The sequence below is a fragment of the Asterias rubens genome, chromosome 10, assembly GCF_902459465.1.
Source record: "Asterias rubens chromosome 10, eAstRub1.3, whole genome shotgun sequence".
Classification (NCBI taxonomy): Eukaryota; Metazoa; Echinodermata; class Asteroidea; order Forcipulatida; family Asteriidae; genus Asterias; species Asterias rubens.
The window spans coordinates 9,796,672-9,821,885 of NC_047071.1; the positions used below are offsets into that span (position 1 = coordinate 9,796,672).

Here is a 25,214-nt window from a genome sequence, read left to right on the forward strand (position 1 = left end):
TAACAGTAGGAGGAGCAATGGTGGCTCTCTTACTGTGGAAACGTCTATGGGTGTGTTTATTATGGTTAGCCTGGACATTCATACGTTTCTTGTTCTGTGTGTCCATTAGGGTGGACCTTAATTGTTTGACGTTACATAGTATGGTATCTTGTAACTGTTCAAATTCTTCAATAGAGCATGACTCTATTATGACTCATAAATACATATATATAATGAATAGGATAGATGGCCTTAGCTTTAGATAAGTAATTGGCTTTTAGAAGCAAACATTGAAGGTTATTGCATCGCCGTTTCTCAGGAAAAATGGCACTACAATCCAGTCGTGATGAGCTTTTGGAGCTTCAGTTGTTGATGTAATAACAACTACAACAAACGCAATCTAAAAGACAACTTTAGGTTGAAGTAGAATGTACATGTGAAGTTCTAATACATTGGCAAGGAAACAGAGGGATGCCCCCCTATTTTTGCCTCAGTGTCGTTGTCGAACCAAAACCAATTAAAGAAACCAATTACAACAATGTTTTCTTCCTCACATAATAGTTGTTGGCAGTGGTAGCACTTTATGTTAACCACCATATAGTATATAAAAACATACAAATCGGTAGATGTTTGAGATCGATCGGCATGTATGAGATCGATCGGCCATCCTGGGTCACGAGAAAGTAGTTTAAAAACATTACACATTGCATGAAGTTGATTAACACAATGAATAAAACGCTCAATGAGCGATAAACTCAAAACGGGAAATTGATTTTATTTATTTCCATCAAATATGACATTTTAGACCTTAGATTTTAGAAATTTAGACCTTGTCAGTTTAATGTAGATCGTGATATTCAAAGAGTTTTTCTTACCAATTGTGTTATGTTCCTTTAAAGACGCTGGACACTATTGGTAATTGTCAAAGACTAGTCTTCAACGGTGGTGTATCTCAACATATGCATAAAATATAAAACCTGTAAAAACTTGAGCTCATTTGGTCGTTGAAGTTGCGAGATAATAATGAAAGAAAATGACACCCTTGTCACACAAAGTTGTGCGCTTTCAGATGTTAGATTTCGAGACCTCAAATTCTAAATCTGAGGTCTCGAAATCAAATTCGTGGAAAATTGCTTCTTTCTCGAAAACTACATTACTTCAGAGTTCTTTCAATGTTTTATACTATCAACCTCTCCCCATTACTCGTTACCAAGTAAGGTTTTATGCTAAATATTTATTTTGAGTCATTACCAATAGTGTCCACTGCCTTTAAGCAACGCTGACTATTTCACAGCATCTGCAGCCTCATTCTCAGATGGTGTCACTTTGAATTTACCACTCGGAGCTGATGCTGTACCAATCATTATCCCCGTTCCAGTTGTTCCCGCTACTTCATTCGGGCGATACACGGCAATGACCTAGGGATAGAGGTTGTGGGCGTTACCTGATGCAAGTTTCCGTTAGGCCTGAGCGACTAGTGCGACTAGTCGAGTCGCGACTACCCGTCCGGTGAACCAATTGCATCTCGAGAATTAAAATTGAGTCGCCAAGGCCTACTTTAACTAATGACTCTTTGATTATAACGCCCACACCAGTACTAACAATCCATATAACTATAGTTTAGTGTAGTACATAGTTGCATTATATGAAATTATGGTAGCCCTGAAGGTACATCGCACAATTCAAATGCGTATGCGATCAATCTTGTGATATTTTTCACGAGTCAAATTAATGTGCATTGTACTTAAGCCCAGCTCATACCTCCTGTTCAGTTCCTGTGAAACATTAGCTGCGGAAACAACCCTATGGCGTCAAAATTCAGATCGCATTCGCATTCGCAATTAGTATGAACCGGGCTTCATGCGAACACTTCGTCATGACTTATGTGTACTTGTTTTGGATACCTTTGAAACAACTTTATGCATCTCAAAATAACAGTACGATCAAGTCTAATATTTGGTAAATGGTATGTTCTTACCTTTGGAAAGAACAGCATACAGAGTGAAGCTGTTATGCAGAAAAGCAGAAAAACGGACACGAGGGCAAAGGTCACGCCGATGGATGACACTGTAAGGAACGATAACGGCACAGCAACGACACAGCAGATGACGGTGTTGTAGATTGACAGCCCTACGTAATAACTGTCATTCAGACCAGGCACGTTGATGTTTCTGAAAACGGTTAATACAAGTATGAAACCATTTTTTTTGTAATATCCATTAAAGAGTTTGTTGCCCCAACTAAGGTTTGTCGTTGTTTCTATTTGGGTAGAAGGCGATGACATCCGCTTCGGTATAAAGGGTCTGGGTACTTTTTTGTAGGACAAAAACATTATGTCCACAGATTTAAATTAAGTTTACACAGTTTTAAGATAATGAAGATAGAAAACAAGCTTCCCTAAAAACATCATTTTCTGAGGTGATGTAGTTTTTGATACATGAGTAAAACAATGTCTCGAAAATAATTTTCGTCTCAGTGATCATGAGACGAAAATTATTTTAGCATGGAAAAACGTATTTTCATGACATTGTTTTACTTATTTTCTCAAAAACGACAGCACCTCAGCAAGGAATATTTTAAAGTACACTTTCTATCTTCAAACGGTGTTGGTTTAATGTAAGTCTGTGGACATTGCGTTTTGTGTTACAAAAAGGAACCCGAATCATTTAACGTCATTCCCTAATATCTAACACTTCCATTTTATACTTCGATAACTACCCCGAGAGAAAAACAACAAGACCTTTTCTCTGAAATCTTCTCAGGGATCTGCAAATATTGCCAAAAAGGCCAAATTTATATTTTTGCCCGAGATATAATTAGATTATAACAAAATAAACGTAAGTGATTTGGACGGCATGTCGTGACCGTTGCTTCGTCCTTCAGATGGGACATAAAGCCGTTGGTCCCGTTTGTTGTGTAACGCATGTAAAATAATCCAGTGTACCTATCGACAAGAGAAGTTGTTCGCCCGGTGTTCCTAGCTGGATTGGCAGCATTTTGCGTAAAAGTGCCTTGTCAATTATTACATTTACATGGTGCTATGTAAAAAGAGTAGATCTCAGTCATAGTTCAAACGTAGTTCAACATACCTTGCATAATTGTATGTTAAAGCGTGATATAAACCTACAAACTACCAAAATTACCTTGTAGACCAAGCAAGAAATGCACCAAATACCACAATAAATGTCTTGTAGATGAGTATAGCCGTGGTCCAAACAGTGCTGTTTTCGGACGTACAGTTGACGTAAAGCAAGACGTGCTTTTCATTTTTGGAAAGATGTTCTTCCGTCTGGAGGAAAAACACCAACGAAACAAACAAACAAACAAGAACAAAAAAAATATGTATAAGCACTTTTTGTATATCGTAAAACCTAAAACTACAGAACCCCTTCAGGGACAGGTGAACAATTATTGAAATTGTGAACAAATTTCGAAATACTACTTGGTTCCCTCGAAATCATTTCGTTCTCTCGAAAATTGTTTCTCTCACACGAAATGTATTATTTATTTCCGTCTATTTAACAATTAGATTTAAAGAAATGATATTTCGGGGGAATCTGATCGTATGCGGATAGACGTGTTGTCGTTGATGTAGCTGCTGATGCCGTTGCTGCAAGAACTGCCGTTGATGTTACTGCTAATGTTTAATATAGTCTTTAAGAATGACCGACTGAAATAAACTATATAATATTACAGTCACCAACAAGTCACTATAACTGTTTATTTTACCTGCACAACTGGTTCTCGTCTGTCTTCAGTACGCATTGGATTAGCTACCTGCCATGGGATGAGGATTGCTAAGTCAACAAAAAGTAGCACAGCGATGACAGCAAACAGTTGTCGATCTTTTATTACCTAAGAAAAAATAAAACACGGGGTACCATTGCGGTTATTTGTTTTATGAGTTAACCATAACTTCACCCCAATGCAGTTTACTACTGGAAGTGATGTGGAATTAAATGCACCAATTGTCATTATTCTTGCTTGGAAGTCTGTTCACGTGTTGTATTCCAACATATGCACAAAATAACAAACCTGTGACAATTGGGGCTCAATTGGTCATCGATTTTCCAATAGAATAATGGAAAGAAAAAAAAACACCCTTGTTGCAATATTGTGTGTGCTTTCTGGTGCATAATAAAAAAGGCTTCAGCTGAAGTATTGTAAGTTTTTATGCTAACAATTATTTTGAGCAATTACCAATAGTGTCCATTTATTTTAACATGTATACCTTTCTCTTAGTCTTGTTAGCGATGACGATGCTATACACACGCCACATCTTGGTGAACATCCCGCCAAAGGATAATGTAAAACCCAGTGAGATGATCCAAGTACGAAACTGGCACAGAAAGTTTGTTAATAGGAAACACGAATCAATCAACTTACAGGGAAACACAAACCTACGTGTGAGGTTCTTCTAGGTAGATAGTGTAATAATTATGTAGCCTTAAAAGGAACGTCGAAAATTGTATGTTCACCTTAATGTTTACGATTTCTGCCCTTTATCGCGAAAATTCACGTAAATATTTTGTCACCCCAACAACACTTCGAGCGTACATTATTTTGTTCAGTCTCCTACATGCTTCGTAGTTTCACAGTGTTTTTACTTGTTTTCTTGCTGTAGAAACTACGTGCTTGGAACAAACAAAAATACAAAATAATGTTTTTTGATGTTTTGTGCTCTGACTTAAAGACACTATTGGTAATTGGTAATTGTCAAAGAGTAGTCTTCACAGTTGGTGTATCTCAACATAATGCATAAAATAACTAACCTGTGAAAATTTGAGCTCAATCAGTTTTGAGCTTTCAGATGCTTGATTTCGAGACCTAAAATTCTAAATCTGAGGTCTCGAAATCAAATTCGTGGAAAATTACTTCTTTCTCGAAAACTACGTCATTTCAGAGGGAGCTGTTTCTCACAATGTTTTGTACTACCAACCTCTCCCCGTTACTCGTAATCAAGAAAGGTTTTATGCTAATAATTATTTTGAGTAATAACCAATAGTGTCCACTGCCTTTAATAAGCAATAAAGTAACGAAGGTAAGTGCTATTGTTCGTGCTAAAACAGTGGCATTATTCCAAATGCGCTATTCGTAAAAAAGTATTTCGTTTTTGTTTTTAACACTTTTGGTGTGCGTGCAATACAATGCTAACTGGAACCTTCGAGTCAGTTCGTGATCGCGAACACTATTTTTACTAGTTCGTGTACGTAGGTTCAGTCATTCATTTCATTCAAACTTATATTTATTTCCATACTTCATGTTAACAGAGTACAACATCAATGTTGTAATGCAAATCGTTACAAAAAAGTACTGTCAAGCCCATGAAACTTTGAAACTTTATGAAATGTTCAGCCCCGGTGTACTTCAATGTACTTGTTTTCATATATCGGTATTTACTGGAGTGTAATAATGTTGGTTGGTTAACTCACCACACAAATTGATACCAACGTGTCCTTACCCACCATAGAGTTGTCAATGCCTAGGAGCACCACACTGAGGTATGCAAATATAAAGCCACAAGCTATTAGATTATTCACTTGTGGACTTGACATCTTGACTTGTCTGTGATAAAAAAAATAAAAAAGTGTAGTCAGAGAAAACAAATAAACATGAGTTAATGTTTATCTAACATATATGTTAATTTGAATCCGAATATTTTTGTATCTTCTTTTGCGGGGGGGGGGGGGGTGGGTTGCTTCTTTTCATTTTTATTTTTTTTTTTTTGAGAGAGAGAAAGAGAGAGGCAAGGCCGGACCACCACTTCAAGATGAGGGCTACACCTAACTAGTTTTGGATATCAGCCCAAATCAACTGTCGCCAGGGGCCAATGCCACATACTGACTTGGACGAAATCAGGATAAGTGTCTTTACAGTACGTCAGGATAGGCATCATCAACTATTCATCTTAAATTGTGGAGGTAGTGCTATAGCTTTCTGTTGTATCGGACAAGTTTCTGATGGATGATACCATAGCATAAATCCATATGAACTCTAAAGGGGGGGGGGTAACCCCGTTTTAGCCCCAGGAGTAGGTGGCTGTCATGGTCCAGAGTAAATGGTCCAGAGTAAAATGTCCGGTTTTGTAAATAAGCGTTGGGATTAAAGTAACAATGGAGTAATGTTTCTTTATTGAAGTATTTAATACTATACGTGTAGAATGTTATAGATTTCCTTAGAGGGGCGAGCACACATACTTTAAGTTTGGGTGAGCAGTCACGCGTGTGTTAAACTCGTTAATCGGTTGGAACTTTTCTTCGTACGCCACACAAACACCTGTTTTGCAGACATGAACAGAATATTGGAATTCGCAGAGTTTGGAGAATGCTGAGAATTCAGGATTCACTACATAAGGAAGGATTGCGGCCATCCTCGTCCCTCACATTCTTATTTCTTCAGTTTCGGGGCGGAGGTCTGCAGAGTAGCAGAGTTGAGTGGGCAGAGAATTCCCTCTGAGTATGCCCACGTTGGAGCGGCATTTTTAATTGCCGAACTGTGATGTTCGACATGTGTTAGTTTCGCCGTTCCTGCACGGATCAATCCGTGAAGCCTCCAGTAAAGTTCGTCGCTGCCGAAACCATGCAGTAAGCTGCGGTGGCTCTTCAATGACGGGGAGTTTGCACGTCGACGAAGCGGAGCTGTGACTTCCCGAGAGCGTCGAACTTTACGACACACAGACTCGTGACTTGGGTACTGTGTGAGTTTTCTTTTCCTCCCCGAGCTGCGGTCGTCGGACTTTGTTGTACCGGTTGCGTGAAGCAACGACGGTACGAAAGCAGAGAGCACCGAGGGGGCCGACCATTTTTCCACACCGGGTTTCATCACATCGCGTACCTTGGAAGTACAACAATCTACGGGGACATTTTCATCAGAATAGGCGAACACTGGTCTTCAGCTCTCTCCGAGAGAGTCGAGGTATATCATAGGCTGTTGGGTCTTCAACCCTATTTTGCCTGGGCTGCTCGCCCCCCGTTTATATTTTATATTCAATTCATGTCACAACTGGTTAACTGCCTTTTTGTATTGCCTTATTTTTGTTTACGTAATGGTTTATATTTAATTTAATTGAACATACTTGCTGTTTCATATTATGCTGGTCTGTTTGACTACTTTTGTTACCCTTATTTCTTTAGGGCGGGGTTATTTTTCGAAGTCTCTGGCCTTTAGGAATTTGGATCGTAACAGTGGCTTTACGGCCCCTGGAAAAATAGTTGATTGTAGCCTACACCTTGAAGTGGCCTTCAGGCCTTGTGTGTCTGGCGACATGCACACAAAGGAAAATAATTTTAAAAATCTGGCTGGTAAGCCGAATGTAGTACCTCTTCAACTTTCTACGGAGGAGCTAAAGTGCCTTGCTTAAGGGCACAACACAAGCGGCTTGACATGGATTCGAACCCGCACTCCGCTGCTGTCAACACCAGAGGTTGGGTCCGAAGTTTGAAAATATGGAAATAATCATCAGGGTTACCTTCAACAAGACAGAATGTAAGGGGCACTTCGTATCACTTTATTGTTCATTGGCTGAATATAGGCTCTTATAAAAAAATGTAATAACAACTAAACACAATAATAAACTGAGTGTGCAATTTTTGTGTGACCACAAAGCTTAATATTAGTTTTAGACTTTGCTGCATTTAGTAAAATATATAATTGCAAAAAAGACAAACCAAAGATGCTAACTTGTGTTTACGTTTCCAGATGTTGAACCCGAGGAACAAAACAGCAAGAACCATTCCAAGGACAGCTAACACAGACATTACAATCATGGTGGGAAGGGGCGTGGCTTGCAGGTCAAAGATAACAACTGTAATGTCGGAATCATGTGGGGGTTTTCCATCTATAGGGATGACGACAACAAATAGCATAAGAGTATGCAAACACACAAGACTGTTATTCCTTTTCTGTAACTATAACATCCAAGTATAGTATAATCTTGTGGCTCGGTTATGAAATGAAAACTTTGTAAAATGACTGCTGAGCCTAAATAGACTTGATTCAGTTGAAACACAGCAGAAATATCCAAGTACAAGACGAAGGCTGTGTGTAGTTTCATGAATCTAAATAGTGGCTGATTGTGTATGTATTTACAAGTAACGCTACTAAACATGTTTATTGATCCAACAATTATCTCAGTGTATTATCCCAAAACGATAGAGCACCATCCATATTTACAATTATAGCATTCATCAATTTATTGTACAACGATAAACAAAAGCACTTACCACTGTAGTACCAAATATCTTCGGTAGGGATAGACCACGTGATCTCAATTGCAGCAGTGTCAAACGTGCCAATGTGAGTTTCTGTGCCCGCTTTGAAGTTCAAAAATAAATCGAATTCACGTGATCAGTTACGTGTTTCAATATTACTTCGGCTTGCTTACAAATTCGAAAATTTTCATTATTTCAAACGTTTTATTTTTTGAATAAAGAATACTGTATGATAAAAAGGAACACGCCATGCCGTAAGATATCATGAGCAAGTATTTTAAATAGCTGATGTATTTGACGGTTTTAAAATCAATTTTAGGGTACGGCATAGGTATAGGGTCATCGGTTGGCATAAGAAGTATGGGTCACTACGGATCTGTATAGACTATCGCCAACTCCAAAATCGAACTGCTTTTGATGCCTATCCCCTCCCACGTATAGAATATGCATTAGATGCATTAGGAGGCGCAAATACGTCCGCAAGTAAGAACAGCAAACACTTATCGTGGAAGAGTAAATGGGTTAACCCCGGTGTTTCTTATGCAGAAACCCTTGTTTAGAGGTTTCCTATGACTTTTATTAAAAATAAAAAATACAGAGTGATGAACTTTACTTTATGAGGCATCATTGAGGAACGTTTGCACATTAACTTACCAATGTTCTGTTCTATCAGCAGATTACCAATTCTGTATCCAGTTTCATGAAAACTCACATACCCCTTTGAAGACAAAGTAAAGATTAATGAGAATAATTATATTTTATGAATCGTTTCAGTGTATCTGCTCAAAGACTGAACAAAAACCATAAAATACAAATATTCTATAGACCAATCCAGTCGCACAAGTGCTGGGCGCCGCCATGGGTGCTGCGCGCCACTGCTGCGGTGTCTTTGAGCCAAGTTTTGTGCACAAAGACATGATAAAATCGTTTTCCTTTTCACTTTTTATGGAAATTGAATGTCTTCCTCGACAATCTATGCAATTTCCCTGACATGGCTACATGATATAACGATATACTACATTCTTGAATGTTTTTGTTTAATTATAAGCACAAAGTAAAATTCTGAAATTCTGACAAAATGTAACGCATTTTAGCGACTTTTATGCAGTTTACGTTTTCCCCTAACTCACCTAAGACAATCATCGTTGTCAAGATGATTGGGTTTCTATTTAGTTGCAAATATTTGTGGTGAGTGATCTTCATTAGTATATCATGATGTCCTGGCAAGGAAATTGTGTAAGTCGTTGAGGAAAACATTTAATTTCCATAAAGAGTGAAAATTAACATGATTTCCTCATGTCTTTGTGCAAAAAACTAGGCACATGTACACCGCAGCAATGGCGCACGGTGCTCAACACTTGTGCGCCCGGTGCGCGTCGGATCGGTCTAAAAGAACAAACCCAGCGGAAAAATACGTTGAATTAACGTTCAAAAACAACGTCTCATGCCGACGTTGGAGTAACGTTCAATAATGATTGGATTTGCAAATTGAAATAACGTGGAACTCTGAGGTAGAAACAACATAGAAAACCGCTACGTTCTTTAAAAGGTCATTATTTATATCTTAATTCAGCGTTAAGTTTCTACGTTGTAATAACGTTGAACAACGGTTGGATTTGCAAATTGAAATAACGTAGAAATTCTGACGTAGAAACAACATAACAAATCACTATGTTGGTTCAATGTTGTTTCAACGTCAAGTGTCGACGTTAAAATAATGTTGAATAATGATTGGATTTGCAAGTTTAAATAACGTAGAAATGCTGATGTAGAAACAACGTGGAAATCACAATGTAGTTCTAAAAAAAATGGTCCTTTAATTAGTTAGTTCAATTAATTATCATCCGTGTCTGTTCTCAGTTATATAATTTACACGTTTCTGGTTATTTACACGATTCATAACGCAATACATAAATACACTCACTACAACCTATCTAGGCCAATGCATCTTTATACACTGCATGTCTTGTATATATGTAGACCAGGATCCCTAGATTTTCCAGTCATGGCTTACTCCTAAAACTGTTTAAATATTAATTCAAATGTTTAAATTACAAATGCTTAATTGTTTGGACTTTTGTTGTACATATTTTTTTTACATTCGAATTAAACATAAAAGTACTGAAACTTCCCTCGGATAACCAACTTAAACCAAATTGTTATATTATCAAAGAAAAATCTCACACTTCTAGGCCCCACCCACACATTTTTGATACTATATCATTGTTAAACCAAAGTTGGATCAATGTTGGCTCAACAATTAGCGTGATCGTCTAATGGTATTGATTATTTGGTTGTTCCACCAACGTTAGCATTAACTCTCACAATCTAACGTGTTCCACAATCAAACTATTCTGTAACTATTCTGTAAGGACGGTTATATTTAATAAGTTGCCGCTTTATTGTCGTACTATGAGACTATAATAGTTCAATATAAGTTTCCCTTGGCAACTCGCCATTTGATGTAACCCAATCATAAACCAACATTGTTATACATAGTCACAATTCCGACTCCTTAGGACAGTCAAGCATACTATTTGGTAAAACACATACACCACCGCTGCTGCAAGACATGTGCTTTAGAATGGCAAATGTGTTTGGTTCGACTCACATCAGTATTTTTGCCGGGTTTTTTTTTCACAGGACTCAGGAAAGTACAAGTTTTAGACAAATCTTTAGTGCTTTAGATCAATCGGTGTATGAATAAAACCATGTCGAGTGTCCCCAACTGCTTACCACTAAACTACCGTGAATACCAGCTAGCTAGAGGAAGTTCGAATCTTTTACTTTATAAGATCTAGCACGGTCGATATTGTTTATGTAAGCGGACCACTAAAAGCGTATAGAGGGCGCACTTCATTTGGTGAGACGATCGTACGGAGCCCATATGAGGTACAGGTAAACATTCAAAAAGTACGAAAGAAATCACAATTATTTCGATCCATTGTAATAATAAAGGTTTTCTCGGCCAACTTCGGCAGATGAGCAGCCAATTTAACCACCAAGCTATTTCATTTCGCGCGGAATCGGATGCTACTGAAAAGAGTCATTCAATTTCAATTTATGATTTATCAAAATGTAATGTTGCGTCATTTGATTGAACAAAATAATCATTCAATTGAACAATTCATCAATGCAGCATTCAAATTTGCAGACGCTTTTTGAGGCGTGTGTGTCACGAAAAAGAATGACGATACGCTAAGTTTAACAGGGTGCTAAAGGAATTCGACTCCACTCAAACCGAAATTGAATGGCCGAATTCTGAATTTAAAACGCAGTAACAACTGCAGAGGCAAAACAGCTTTAATTCGAACGCATGAAAATGAAATTGGCTGCTCATTTGCCGAAATTGACCGAGAAAACCTATACTTCGTTACCTCAAAATTCCATTTCGCTACAACAAAATATCATTTCGTTCCCTCGAAATGTTATTTCGTTAACATAATAGGTTGTTTCGGTCATGCATTAAAACGGCTCAATGTCAGTATAGTGCAAAAGTAGGAAGGGGACAAACTTACTGACATTCCAGCAAACGTCTGGTTTAAAATACACTGGCCGACTACATTGGCGTATTCCTCGTCATGATACTCGTATGAATCCAGACTCTTTGAAAGCAATGGTTCCGCCTTATCAAAGGCCAGTGCTAATGCCCATACTGCATCGTAACTATTGGCTGCGTAAGTTGGATCGTTCACGGCGATGTTGTAACCAAGTTGGGCGGACATATCTTTCCGGAATTCTGCTGGTGTCTGAAAGTAATACCAGTGGAATACAGGACATAGTGATATCCAGAGCAACTACACTCTGCTATTTTGTATGTATTGTGAATGCAAGTATATATCGTACGATGTCCCTGCAAACTGTATTATGTATCTATAGTATCTATATGCCTCTCATTGAAGTATGTAGACTAGTATCGGCCACAATATGGTTTATTTGTTTTGTTGAAGTGGCTAAGCACCGTGCATACTTCCTGCGAATGCAAATGCGCCACAAAAATTGGACTTCACAAAAGTTGCAACAATTGACTTGTGTGCCCATCAACGCTGCGAAAACAGCCCTGTGACGTATAAATTTGCTTCGCATTCGTACGATGTATGAACCGGTGTGGCGGTTTCAGTCTTCCACCGTGTTAAGTTTTCCGGGTGACGTAGCCGGACATTTCAGCACGTTGTTCGAACGGTTTTAGCTTTCCGGCGTGTTCAGTTTTCCGGGTGACGTAGCCAGACAAAAATACCGCCGCGAGTACTCTGGTGAGTACTGTAGTTCAGTGAAATAAAAATAAATAAATAACTAAATAACTAAAATAAAAAACGGTAATAAATAAACAAACTAAACCAGAATAATAATAAAAAAATATTCTGATTCTCTGACGCTCCTATAGGTATAGGTACCACTGGTTAAATACAGGATACTTTGCTTGGTCTTCACACCAAATTCTCTCATACGAACCACGCGTTCGCCGCTCGTTGTACTCGTGGACGCCGCCATGACAGCTACCGGAGAGTAACACGGATGACCCACGGCACTAAAAATGGACCACTTTCGCTTGGGCATCGCATGACGTAATGTTACCGTATTTGGTCATTCGGAAAACTGAACACGGCGGAAAGTTGAAACCGCCACACCGGGCTTTACTGTTGTTTTGTTGTTGGTGGTTCTGTTGCCGCTGTCGCTGTGGTGGTCGTTGCTTTGTTGTTGATAGCGTTGTTCTGTTTGTTTGAAGCTGCTGTTGATGTTGCTGCTGCTAGCTGTGGCTGTCACTGCCAGTGTTGTTGCTGCTGCATAGCTTTTACTGTCTTGTAGTTATTGTTACTGCTTTTGCTGTGCTATTGCATCTAATGTGTGCTGCTTCTGACACTTAAAAAAACAATTGTAATAATTGGCCGTTTTCGGCAGGTGCCGAGTTCGTATTTGTACATGTATCTGGCGAGTTTGCTAGGTGCCGAGTTTGTGGGTGCTATGAGTTTGCTAGGTGCCGAGTTTGCTAGGTGCCGAGTTTGTGGGTGCTGGGTTTGTGGGTTCCGAGGTTGTAAGGTGTCGATAAGACCGGAACCCGTGTTGCTTTCGTTTTTGTCTAGTTGAGGCATAATGAATGAACTGCAGGGAAATATGCTAGAGTAAATGAATGGAATCAACAGTGATAAAAACGAACCTGTCCACTTCGCCCCACATCTTTCTCTTGTCCATAGAAACTGAATGTAATCGCTAAGTACCCCTCAGTCGCGGTCAAGAGTTCCTCAGTTGTGCAAGAGATCATCTCGTCTTCGACATATTGCCAACCGTCCTTGTAAGTACCCAATATCATCCAAACGTAATCCGGACCGTACATCCCCAATTTATAAGCCTGTGAGGAGCAAAATAAAAATACGATGGAAGTAAGTATTTAGAACTAGACATTAAAATGAGGCTCGGCAACGAAACAAGTGGAAGTGTCGTGGTCGAGCGTTTTCAAGAGCACCAAATTTAAACTATGGTGCTTCTGATAAGCACAGTGTGGGTTCGAGTCCAAGTCGTGACACTTGTGTCATCAAGCAAGACACTTAACCATTGCTTCGTCTTTCAGATGGGACGTAAAACCGTTGGTACCGTGTTTTGTGTAACGCACGTAAAAGAACCCAGTACACTTCAAAGGGGTTCGCCCCGGTGTTCCTGGTTTGGTTGGCAGCATATTGCGCAACAGCACCTTGTAAACCACTACATGGTGCCATGCAAAAGGGGATCTTATCATTCCAACTTAGTATCACATACCTTTCAGGAAAGTACTGTATGTCAAAGCGACTGGAGCGTCATTGAGTGACGGATGTGAGTGCTATAATTATAAGATTCCACTAATATTTTGTTAATTATTAAGTGCCTTACACAAACAGTCTGGCGTAGTTACAAAAAAAACGAAATCCAAATGGAAAGCCTGTAACACGTTATCTACTTCTTCTTCTTCCTCTTGTATTCTTGTCAATAAAATTGGGAGCTGTGTGGATTTTTTTAGAACAATATACGACGTGTTGTACGAAACAAAAATCGTTATGACGCACGTGAATCTGTAAAAGACGGACTATGCTTTGAAAAATTTGACATATTTCCTTAACAACAGCACCAATAAGTAAAGTATAAGAGTTCTAAAAACTCACAGTGCAGAATACTTCCCGAACACTCCCTTCGTAGAAACTGGTTGCTATGATTCTCACATCTATATCCTGCGGGAAATTTTCAAAAAGATTATCAGCTAAGAAATTAATTCACAGTGACTATCTTTTATAAAATAACTGCTTAGCCGGTTTTATAACCATCTGTCCTGATGCAAACTACAGCTGGCGCACTATATTATTTGGCACCCCGTATCACAAAGTGCGTTTGTTACATGATTAACGATCACGGAACCTATAAGACGCACAGCAATGTAACATTCTTTTTCAAATGTTTACTGTGAAAGTATAAACCTCAGCAACTAAAACAGATAAAGAATTTTATGTAAACCTTGTTTTAAAAAAAATCTCAATGTTCGAAACTATACCTTCAACCGTTTCAGGGCATCTTCCGGATCAGTGATGAATGTCTCTGAGCTTACTATAGAAAAATTACCCATTGCAGAGTCATCATGGAGTTGCTTAATCCTCTGAATATTGAAGAGAGAAACAATATAGTTTAATACAAGTAGGCCCGATTGCCATTACAGTAGTAGTATATCCTTTCAGGGACGGGTATTTAATAGCCAATTTGATTTGAATTTGTTAAACGATTCCCACACCCCTCAAAACAGTGAAATTACAGGATTTCAGTTGTGTTTGATAATTGAACGTTTGTAAACGACTGCTACTTTAGAATCTTTATAGGAAGCCCGAGAAAAGGAAAACGTGCTTATCCGTCTGCAAGATTTAGTAATCTTTTTGAACGGTTTTGCAATTAGTGTATGGCTTTCAGTAAGCTTTCAGTTCCTTCAGTTTAGTTATCAGTTGGCAGGCGTGAGTAGTCCGTTCGCACGTACGTTTATATGATCCGTTCAGTAATCCGTTCGCACGTTAAGTGACGTGGTAAGACTAATAGAAATAGTCTTGTCCAACGTGGTACTACATATATATTATTGGAAAAGTCTCAGCGATTCATGAAAATCTGCACCTACTTTGTCAAATTTTGAAGAAAAAAAATTGAAAGCACAGTCTTTAATTCTTAGTTAAGAATGAAAAGTTATGATATATTTTCCGGATGATGTTTTGTCTTTGTACCCATACATTTACATGTTTTTTATGTAAGTCAGTGTTGTGATAGTCTTTTGGTGTGTTTGTTTGTTTGTTCGTTTTTTACTGTCCGTAGGTACGGGAAGAAAAACCTTGCTTAACCCTATGCCTGGATGTTGTCCTGTTTGTCAATATTTACTCAACTTCGGTGTAAATTGTTATTGTCTTTACTACATCTGTGGTTTGCCTTTATTTTATCATTATCATGTATATTAACTTTAATGATGTACACAAATGTAACTTTATGGCAACATTGAACTAAATGTATTGGAATCAAAAATAACCAACTCTAATAGAGGGCACAAGGAGATCAACCATTAGTCTCTCCAAATGGTTGATCGCATGGGCAAGACTTTGCAAAGTCATTTGAGTTGATTACTAAAAAAAACAGCGCGATCGGATTATTACGTTAAGATTATTTTCGAATGGATTACTACGTCGTGCCAACGGATTATCTCACAATTCGAAAGGACTACAAGTCCATGCGAACAGATTACCTCTTTTAACCCCAACACTGTATTTTCCCGCGCTTCGTCTTTACTCGTTTTCCGGTATGACGACGATTATATAAAAAGTCAAAGAATTTACCCCCTTATGTGGTTCTACTGCTTCGTTGAGGGTAGCAATCCTAGTCCAGCCGAACTGGCTGATGATTGCGGCTTGAGCTGAGCCAAATAATGATGCCGAGGTGAGGGTACGGTAGATGTGTGGATATCTATCTCGATTGGAGAGAACAGTGCTGGATCCACCGGGGGTAATCTGGTTATGAAGAATTTATCATTGTCAAACAAATTTAAACAAAAGGAAGTGCCTTGTAAACAAAAAATTTACAACAATACCTTCTGGATAAATATTTGTCAAGTCATTAAGTTAATTTATTAGTTAGCAATTTTCATCGAAACGTCGAGTTAAACCAACGGTTCTTTTCAGAACCACCCCTACTCATTAGAGATAGTCATTCAATGGTGTTACCGCAAACCTTTCCATATCATCTTATACTTGTGGTTGTTTTAATCCATCTTTGTCTGGTCTCAACTGTCGGTCTTAAATGTTGATCTGGGTGCGGGTGGGTGTGTGTGTGTGTGTGCTCTCATAATGTATTACCTTCTGGAGTCCAAGGACAAAACAAAAAGGGGGAAATAAAGAACTCCGTGTTGGGTTATTCTAAAGACCGGGGTGCTCCACAAGAAATTGTGTGTACAAATTCTGTACAGGGACAATGGAAAAAACAAAAGATGTCTTCACAGGGATGCATATTTGAGAGTGTGTGATGTGCAATGTGTGTGATATCGACCTGTGGTTGCATGTTTAAAAGGGAAAAGTATAAAAGTATTTCTTATCTGCTTTCCCTACCATGCTGTCTCCATTTCCATCTGCTCTGTTACTAAGTTTCAATAATCCAATTTATTTTTGAATTAGTTACCTGTAATCATCGACATATCTCTGTCGTTGCCCTGTGTCTGTAATAAATGTTGGTGTTGCATTGTTATGACGCCCATTGAAGGCAGGGAACTTTTAAAAGTATTTAATCCAGGCACAATTTAATCCAATGAATGTTCTCGTATATCAACTGGTATCTTTGGGACTCCATAACAGTTGTCTTTCTTTTTACCAAACATTGTGTTTTAATATTTTCCCGATAAGGAAAGAAATGTGTGAGAATTAGTTGATTAAAATCGCCATTTAAGACGTTGATCAGATGCACGCTAGTGCTTCATGATAAGTCGTATCCTGTCTAATTTTAAAACAACAAAATATACGCGTCATACCATTGGATGCAGGAATCGTGGAGTATTTCGTCAATTGATTCATAAAATGTAGCCTTTTTAGGGACTCCATGTTTATTTATTTAATAAAATCATATTTTGTTTCACTAAAAACAAAAATCAAAATTAGGAGTAGATGAATCCTTAACACCTACCTCGACAATACTCCATCGGCCAATTACCTGCGCCACTGTCTCAGCAATTTTAGATAACAGAGGTCCGAGTATTGCTACTTTGGTTGGGGGCTTGCCGAGGAGCTCAACGTACAGTCGGTCCAACCCAACGGGTAAATCTCCCTGTATTTCAGTAGACAGTGAATTTTCAGAATGGCTCTAATTATATGTGTGGTGGCCCCGAAGGGACATGGAATCTCGCAAATTTGTGCGCAAACGTATGAAATGTCGTGGAGTTTATTGGGGATAATTATGTTCACGTACGTACGGATGCCATGTCATGAAATTTATCGCAATGTTTTCAGATAATTCAATGTCAGGAAATGTGAAGCAAATGTGCGCAAACGTAAGCGATCAGCGAATATATTCTCAACGTGTGTGGAGACGTTTGCGATGTCGTGAATTTATTCGCAAACATTTGCATTGACGTACGCAATGCCGTGCAGAAATAGATTGCAAATAGTGTGCGCAAACATTATGCAATGTCATGAACAAAATTACAAATACTATTGTCTTGATGATGTCGTGAATCTATATACTCAGATGTTTGCACAAACACTTTGCAATGTCGTGCATTTTTGTCACAAATGTGCGCATATGTTTGCAATGTCGTAAAATTATTTGCAAATTCAAAATGTCACGACATTGCATATCTCTGCGCACTTATTGGCGAATCTGTTTAATGACAATGCATTTGTCTGCACACGCTGTGACTTTTGTGCACCTGTGCTTGGTACCCAAGTTCATTAGTGCAAATTGGTGAAGATTTCCGAAAAGGGGCCTGTCCATTTACTGTTATCAGCCAAGCGGTATGTGACTGAAATACACAACGTAGCAAGCCTATTAGCATATTATGCGTACACATTTGGACTATTTTCAGAACATTGCATACGAATGTGCAAAATTGTTGCGATTTTCAATGTGTAAATTTAGGGGAGTGGCTTAACTATTCCACATATTTTTCCATTTTTATTACCAATTTGCCTCCTATTTAATTTCAATTTTAAAATTTATGTAAAATTGTTGTAATTCAGCCTTTGTGCTGCGAGGACAGTTTTTTAACAAACCATTTTATCTATCTATCTATCTAGCCCTGGCGGCCTTACACTTTTGTATTGTACTACAGTGATGTCCTGGATATCAGGGTCCATTTCTGGGGCTGAAAATTTTCACAGCTTCATAACCCAAATCTTACCTGCAAGAAAGCACCAATTTCAACAGATTCACATTCCATGGCAGCATATATTTTTTCGCGGTGGGTTTTGGTCGTCATATATTCGTCACAAATCCGTAATTTTCGTTTAATAATGCAGCTCCCAAAAGTTAAAGAATTCCAGTTTATGATCCTATTCTCAAAGTCTGCAGTCCATCCATAGATATAGAATTATAATAACTAGCTAGATCTGCTGCGCGTACATACGCGCCACTGACTGTGTAGAACAAGTTTTGGTTCGCCATGGACGCGGTAAAAATTTCACGTTCGAAAGGTAACGCGTGAAAATGTACACGGGGCGTATGTGATGACGTTCACCCCGGCCCACATTTATGTTTAGTTCATGCCCCCATGGTGGATGTTATGTAATAGTTAAGTATTTAAGGCACACCCAACGTCGACTCGTGGTCTGTATCCTTCAGGTACGCCACCGAGACGACGGTGCATTATTCGTATATTATTTATCAAGTATATTTTCTAGTATTTCATTTGAGTTGTGTTTAAATAAAACACCCTGTTGTGTGTCTACGTTTTCAAGAAGAAGAACGTTTAAGTTGTGTTTAATTGATAAGTTCGATTTCTTGAGCGGGATGGCTGAGGAGGCCAAACCGTCCATAACAACATTTAAAAGACTATTAGGACGCCAGTTGTTTAAAGGCAGTGGACACTATTGGTAATTACTCAAAATAATGTTTAGCATGAAACCTCACTTGGTAAGGAGTAATGGGGAGAGGTTGATAGTATAAAACCGTTTGAGAAACGGTTCTTTCTGAAGTGACGTAGTTTTCGAAAAAGAAGTAACTTTCCACGAATTTGATTTCGAGACCTCAAGTTTAGAATTTGAGGTCTCGAAATCAAGCATCTGAAAGCGCACAACTTCGTGTGACAAGGGTATTTTTTATTTCATTCATATCCCGCAACTTCGACGACCAATTGAGCTCAAATTTTCACAGCTTTGTTATTTTATCCATATGTTTAGATACACCAAGTGAGATGACTGGTGACAATTACCAATAGTGTCCTGTCTTTAAATCATGACGGGTCCTCAACTTCTTTTAAGTTTGACCAGAGCGGACCTCATAGAATTGCTTAAAAATAATCATTGTATAATTCCAAGATGTCATTATATACCAAAACATTTGGTAAAATTCTACCGTGAGGCCGTTTTTACATAGACTTTTGTTTTCGTTCATTTGAAAGAGAGCATGTTTTATCTCTTCTTCGGGGATTTTGTTGTTTTCCGAATCTTCAAGGATACCTTCAGGAATTGCTTAAGCTTCAATGTTCGACACAATTTCATCTAAATGGGTTTTTGATAAATTCTCTGAATTGTACAGGTTACTTTAGAACTCAGTAGCAACATCGATCATTATTCAATCATTTATTTATTTATTTATTTTTTTTTTTTTTATTTAATTATTTAATTATTTTTTCATCATTTAATTTCATTTTGTTTATCTTTATTATTGTTTTAAACTGTTCTTTTTTATCAATATTTTGTGCCGTTCTTTATTGGGAATTTCATATCTTTCGATAATGACGAGTTCGTTGAAGCGTCTCTAATCTATCTTGTTTCAGCTGTCATGTATTATGTTCGTCTGTTCTTTTGTTTGCGTGTCTGTCTGTCTGTTTGTGTTTTCTGTGTTTGTCTGTGTGTCTTTTTTTTACAAGGTTCTACTTATCAAAACAGTCACATACTCTTATCATTACATTTATCCTGCTTAGGTCTTCATTGCTTAACTCCAGCTTCATCTTGTCGACCCTTTCACAGAAGTATGGAAATAAAATGTGTGTCTGAATGGAACTGAATTAATTGAATTAAAAAACTTGACTGGTTAATTTGTTAATTTGAACTGCATTGTAGCTACGCACAAACATGTTAAGTCAATGTTAAGACGATCGTTTAATATGTACCCTACTTGTTAGTCACACGAAACTGGCATTGTCAATTATTTTTATTCTGCGCGTTGCCGTCAGCACGTGACATTTTACCGCGTCCATGGCGAACCAAAACTGTTTCTACACAGGCAATGGCGCGTGTGTACGCGCGGCCGATCTAGTTATTTTAATTCTATATCTATGGTCCATCATGTCTGCAGTGCGTACGCAAGACGCACGAGGCGCATATCTTGCGTTGCGTTTGCGTGTTAACGCTGTGCAGACAAGATACGGTCATAGATATGGAATAGAATAACTCTGTATCTATGGATACGGAGTGACCAAGAATTAAGCGCGTCTTGCATCTTACGTCTTCTTGCACGCGAATATACGCGAACGCACGGCAGCAGACAACACTGTGAGAATCGATCAAAACGGGAATTTTTTAACGTTGGGAGCTGCAATATTTCACGAAAATTACGGATTTGTGAAAATATAAAAAAAATATGACGACCAAAACCCATCGCAGAAAAATGTATGCCGCCATGGAATGTGAATCTGTTGAAATAAGTGGTTTGTTGCAGTTAAGATTTGAGTTATGAAGCTTTGAATATTTTCCGCCCCAGAAACGGGCCTTAAAATAGTTAGGACTCTGTATCTGTGTACAGAGAAAGAATCATATATAGGGCTAGGCTATCTATCTATCTATCTATTTATTTCATGACAACGCATACGTATGCGCACTTATGTGCGATTAATTTCATGACATTGCATACGTTGCGCACTTACTTGATATTCATTCCATAAAATTGCATACGTATGCGCACTTATGTTTAATCGCACATACGTATGAGCACAAACTTGCAATAATTTTAAAGACATCGCATACGTATATATTAGCACTTATTTGCAATAATCTTCATGACATTACATATTGGGCACATGTTTGTAAATAATTTCAAGACATCTCTCGTCAGGTATGCGCACGTTGCAAAGTCCCTTTAGTGCCACCATATTACGCTCGTTAAAAGTTGTGTTATGTCCCTGTAATGCCACCATGTTACGCTCGTTAAAAGTTGTGTTATGTCCCTTTAATGCCACCATGTTACGCTCGTTAAAAGTTGTGTTATGTCCCTTTAATGCCACCATGTTACGCTCGTTAAAAGTTGTGTTATGTCCCTTTAATGCCACCATGTTACGCTCGTTAAAAGTTGTGTTATGTCCCTTTAATGCCACCATGTTACGCTCGTTAAAAGTTGTGTTATGTCCCTTTAATGCCACCATGTTACGCTCGTTAAAAGTTGTGTTGTGTCCCTTTAATGCCACCATATTACGCTCGTTAAAAGTTGTGTAATGTCCCTTTAATGCCACCATGTTACGCTCGTTAAAAGTTGTGTTATGTCCCTTTAATGCCACCATGTTACGCTCGTTAAAAGTTGTGTTATGTCCCTTTAATGCCACCATGTTACGCTCGTTAAAAGTTGTGTTATGTCCCTTTAATGCCACCATGTTACGCTTGTTGAAAGTTGTGTTATGTCCCTTTAATGCCACCATGTTACGCTCGTTAAAAGTTGTGTTATGTCCCTTTATAGCCACCATATTACGCTCGTTAAAAGTTGTGTTATGTCCCTTTAATGCCACCATGTTACGCTCGTTAAAAGTTGTGTTATGTCCCTTTAATGCCACCATGTTACGCTCGTTAAAAGTTGTGTAATGTCCCTTTAATGCCACCATGTTACGCTCGTTAAAAGTTGAGTTGTGTCCCTTTAGTGACACCATATTACGCTCGTTAAAAGTTGTGTTATGTCCCACCCATTAGTGCCACCATATTATGCTCGTTAAAAGTTGTGTTGTGTCCCTGTATAGCCACCATGTTACGCTCGTTAAAAGTTGTGTTATGTCCCTTTAATGCCACCATGTTACGCTCGTTAAAAGTTGTGTTATGTCCCTTTAATGCCACCATGTTACGCTCGTTGAAAGTTGTGTTATGTCCCTTTAATGCCACCATATTACGCTCGTTGAAAGTTGTGTTATGATCCCTTTAGTGCCACCATGTTACGCTCGTTGAAAGTTGTGTTATGTCCCTTTAATGCCACCATGTTACGCTCGTTGAAAGTTGTGTTATGTCCCTTTAATGCCACCATATTACGCTCGTTGAAAGTTGTGTTATGTCCCTTTAGTGCCACCATATTACGCTCGTTAAAAGTTGTGTTATGTCCCTTTAGTGCCACCATGTTACGCTCGTTAAAAGTTGTTATGTCCCTTTAGTGCCACCATGTTACGCTCGTTGAAAGTTGTGTTATGTCCCATTAGTGCCACCATGTTACGCTCGTTAATAATTGTGTTATGTCCCTTTAGTGCCACCATATTACGCTCGTTGAAAGTTGTGTTATGTCCCTTTAGTGCCACCATGTTACGCTCGTTAAAAGTTGTGTTATGTCCCTTTAATGCCACCATGTTACGCTCGTTAAAAGTTGTGTTATGTCCCTTTAATGCCACCATATTACGCTCGTTAAAAGTTGTGTTATGTCCCTTTAGTGCCACTATATTACGCTCGTTGAAAGTTGTGTTATGTCCCTTTAATGCCACCATATTACGCTCGTTGAAAGTTGTGTTATGTCCCTTTAATGCCACCATGTTACGCTCGTTAAAAGTTGTGTTATGTCCCTTTAATGCCACCATATTACGCTCGTTGAAAGTTGTGTTATGTCCCTTTAGTGCCACCATGTTACGCTCGTTAAAAGTTGTGTTATGTCCCTTTAATGCCACCATATTATGCTCGTTAAAAGTTGTGTTATGTCCCTTTAATGCCACCATGTTACGCTCGTTAAAAGTTGTGTTATGTCCCTTTAATGCCACCATGTTACGCTCGTTGAAAGTTGTGTTTTGCCCTTTAATGCCACCATATTACGCTCGTTGAAAGTTGTGTTATGTCCCTTTAGTGCCACCATATTACGCTCGTTAAAAGTTGTGTTATGTCCCTTTAGTGCCACCATGTTACGCTCGTTAAAAGTTGTTATGTCCCTTTAGTGCCACCATGTTACGCTCGTTGAAAGTTGTGTTATATCCCTTTAATGCCACCATATTACGCTCGTTGAAAGTTGTGTTATGTCCCTTTAGTGCCACCATCTTACGCTCGTTAAAAGTTGTGTTATGTCCCTTTAATGCCACCATATTACGCTCGTTAAAAGTTGTGTTATGTCCCTTTAATGCCACCATGTTACGCCCGTTAAAAGTTGTGTTATGTCCCTTTAATGCCACCATATTACGCTCGTTAAAAGTTGTGTTATGTCCCTTTAATGCCACCATGTTACGCTCGTTAAAAGTTGTGTTATGTCCCTTTAATGCCACCATATTACGCTCGTTAAAAGTTGTGTTATGTCCCTTTAGTGCCACCATGTTACGCTCGTTAAAAGTTGTGTTATGTCCCTTTAATGCCACCATATTACGCTCGTTAAAAGTTGTGTTATGTCCCTTTAATGCCACCATGTTACGCTCGTTAAAAGTTGAGTTGTGTCCCTTTAGTGACACCATATTACGCTCGTTAAAATGGGGTGTATACATTAAAACAAAAATAATACTGCAGAAGTTGAACACAGTGCGCCATTTGTTGCCCAAGATGAGTTTATGACAAACAAAAAATACGACAAAGCTGGTAGTATCTCTGCGGCTTCAGCACCTTACTTAAATATCAACTTGAACGAAATTACTTAAACAAATTTTAACCGTTGTTGTTTGTTTTAATTTTTATATTACGTCGTTTCTATTGTTAAGAGCAAAAGGGTCCTGAGATAACTTTAGGGTTAGCTTCAACGCAATAAAACAACATGACAAATATAATACAATTTCTTTGTGTGTAACAGTCATATAGACATAAATTGTGTTTTCAAGAATTGGTAATTTATAATCAAAGAGCGTTCTCTTTTCATTATTAGGGCTACCATATGTAACTGTTTCTTATTCATTATTGTAAGTTGTAGTTTTTTTCACAACAGTTTTTGAGCAATCTTGTTATTACCAAAGTTAGTTGAATGATCTTACAATCTTCAAGTTTTCAACCAGCTTTTTGTGTTCTCTTTGTGATTGTGACATCAATAAAACAGGCTTACCTCAGTGTCTTCCATATGTAGGACGAGTTCATAGTCTGGTAACACATCACTTCTGCTGTTGATATCAGCAATAGCACGCTCAGCACCAAGGAGCGCTGGGTACCCATTGGAGCGACTCCACCCATCCTTGGGCGACAACGGCAGCAGTCCACCGATGTGTAGGGCCGACTTGTTTTTTGCGTTGACAAGATCAGGCCCCCTGAAGCTTGTCAATATCAAAACGGTCGCTAAGAAATGTAACATGTTTTATTTAGAATAACTAGAAGTGTTCGTTTGAGCCGGAGGCCTAAATAATCTCGGGTAGAGAATGTGGTAAGAATTTTTGTTTAGATGTGGTTGCAAAACCACAGAAAACCCAAGTGATCAATTAGGGACTGAAAAACCAATCCACTTATATGCAAAGCGTCGTCACTGGATTGTACCCGGGGTCCGCATGGATGAAAGGTAGGGAAGAAACCACTCTGCGCCAGTCTGTGTGACCGTTAATTACATCAAGACGCGTATACGGCGAGGTCGAATTTCAAAATAGAATACTCCATGTGATGGTGACTTTTGGTTCATTCCATTTTATTGGAAGCAAATGTGACATTCTACAGCGAGATTTTGTTACATCCCGTGAATAAAAGGTTCTCTTATTCTGGCTTAATAAAG

At 38.5% G+C, this 25,214-nt stretch overlaps 2 protein-coding genes across 2 annotated transcripts; both read right to left on the reverse strand.

Moving 5' to 3' along the window:
- Nucleotides 1-1,262: 1,262 nt before the first annotated feature.
- On the reverse strand, nt 1,263-14,368 carry LOC117295647 (gamma-aminobutyric acid type B receptor subunit 2-like). Its single transcript, XM_033778354.1, has 12 exons — nt 14,321-14,368; nt 13,345-13,536; nt 11,708-11,938; nt 8,844-8,907; nt 8,202-8,291; nt 7,660-7,816; nt 5,412-5,544; nt 4,211-4,318; nt 3,709-3,834; nt 3,123-3,268; nt 1,958-2,150; nt 1,263-1,397 (listed from the first exon to the last, which is right to left on the reverse strand). Exons 2-12 carry the CDS (start codon nt 13,519-13,521, stop codon nt 1,263-1,265), a joined length of 1,560 nt encoding a protein of 519 aa, XP_033634245.1. The 5' UTR covers nt 13,522-13,536; nt 14,321-14,368.
- LOC117295649 (gamma-aminobutyric acid type B receptor subunit 1-like) lies at nt 14,309-24,806 on the reverse strand. Its single transcript, XM_033778357.1, has 5 exons — nt 24,564-24,806; nt 17,346-17,486; nt 16,013-16,183; nt 14,704-14,805; nt 14,309-14,386 (listed from the first exon to the last, which is right to left on the reverse strand). Exons 1-5 carry the CDS (start codon nt 24,804-24,806, stop codon nt 14,309-14,311), a joined length of 735 nt encoding a protein of 244 aa, XP_033634248.1.
- Between the last annotated feature and the right edge of the window lie 408 nt (nt 24,807-25,214).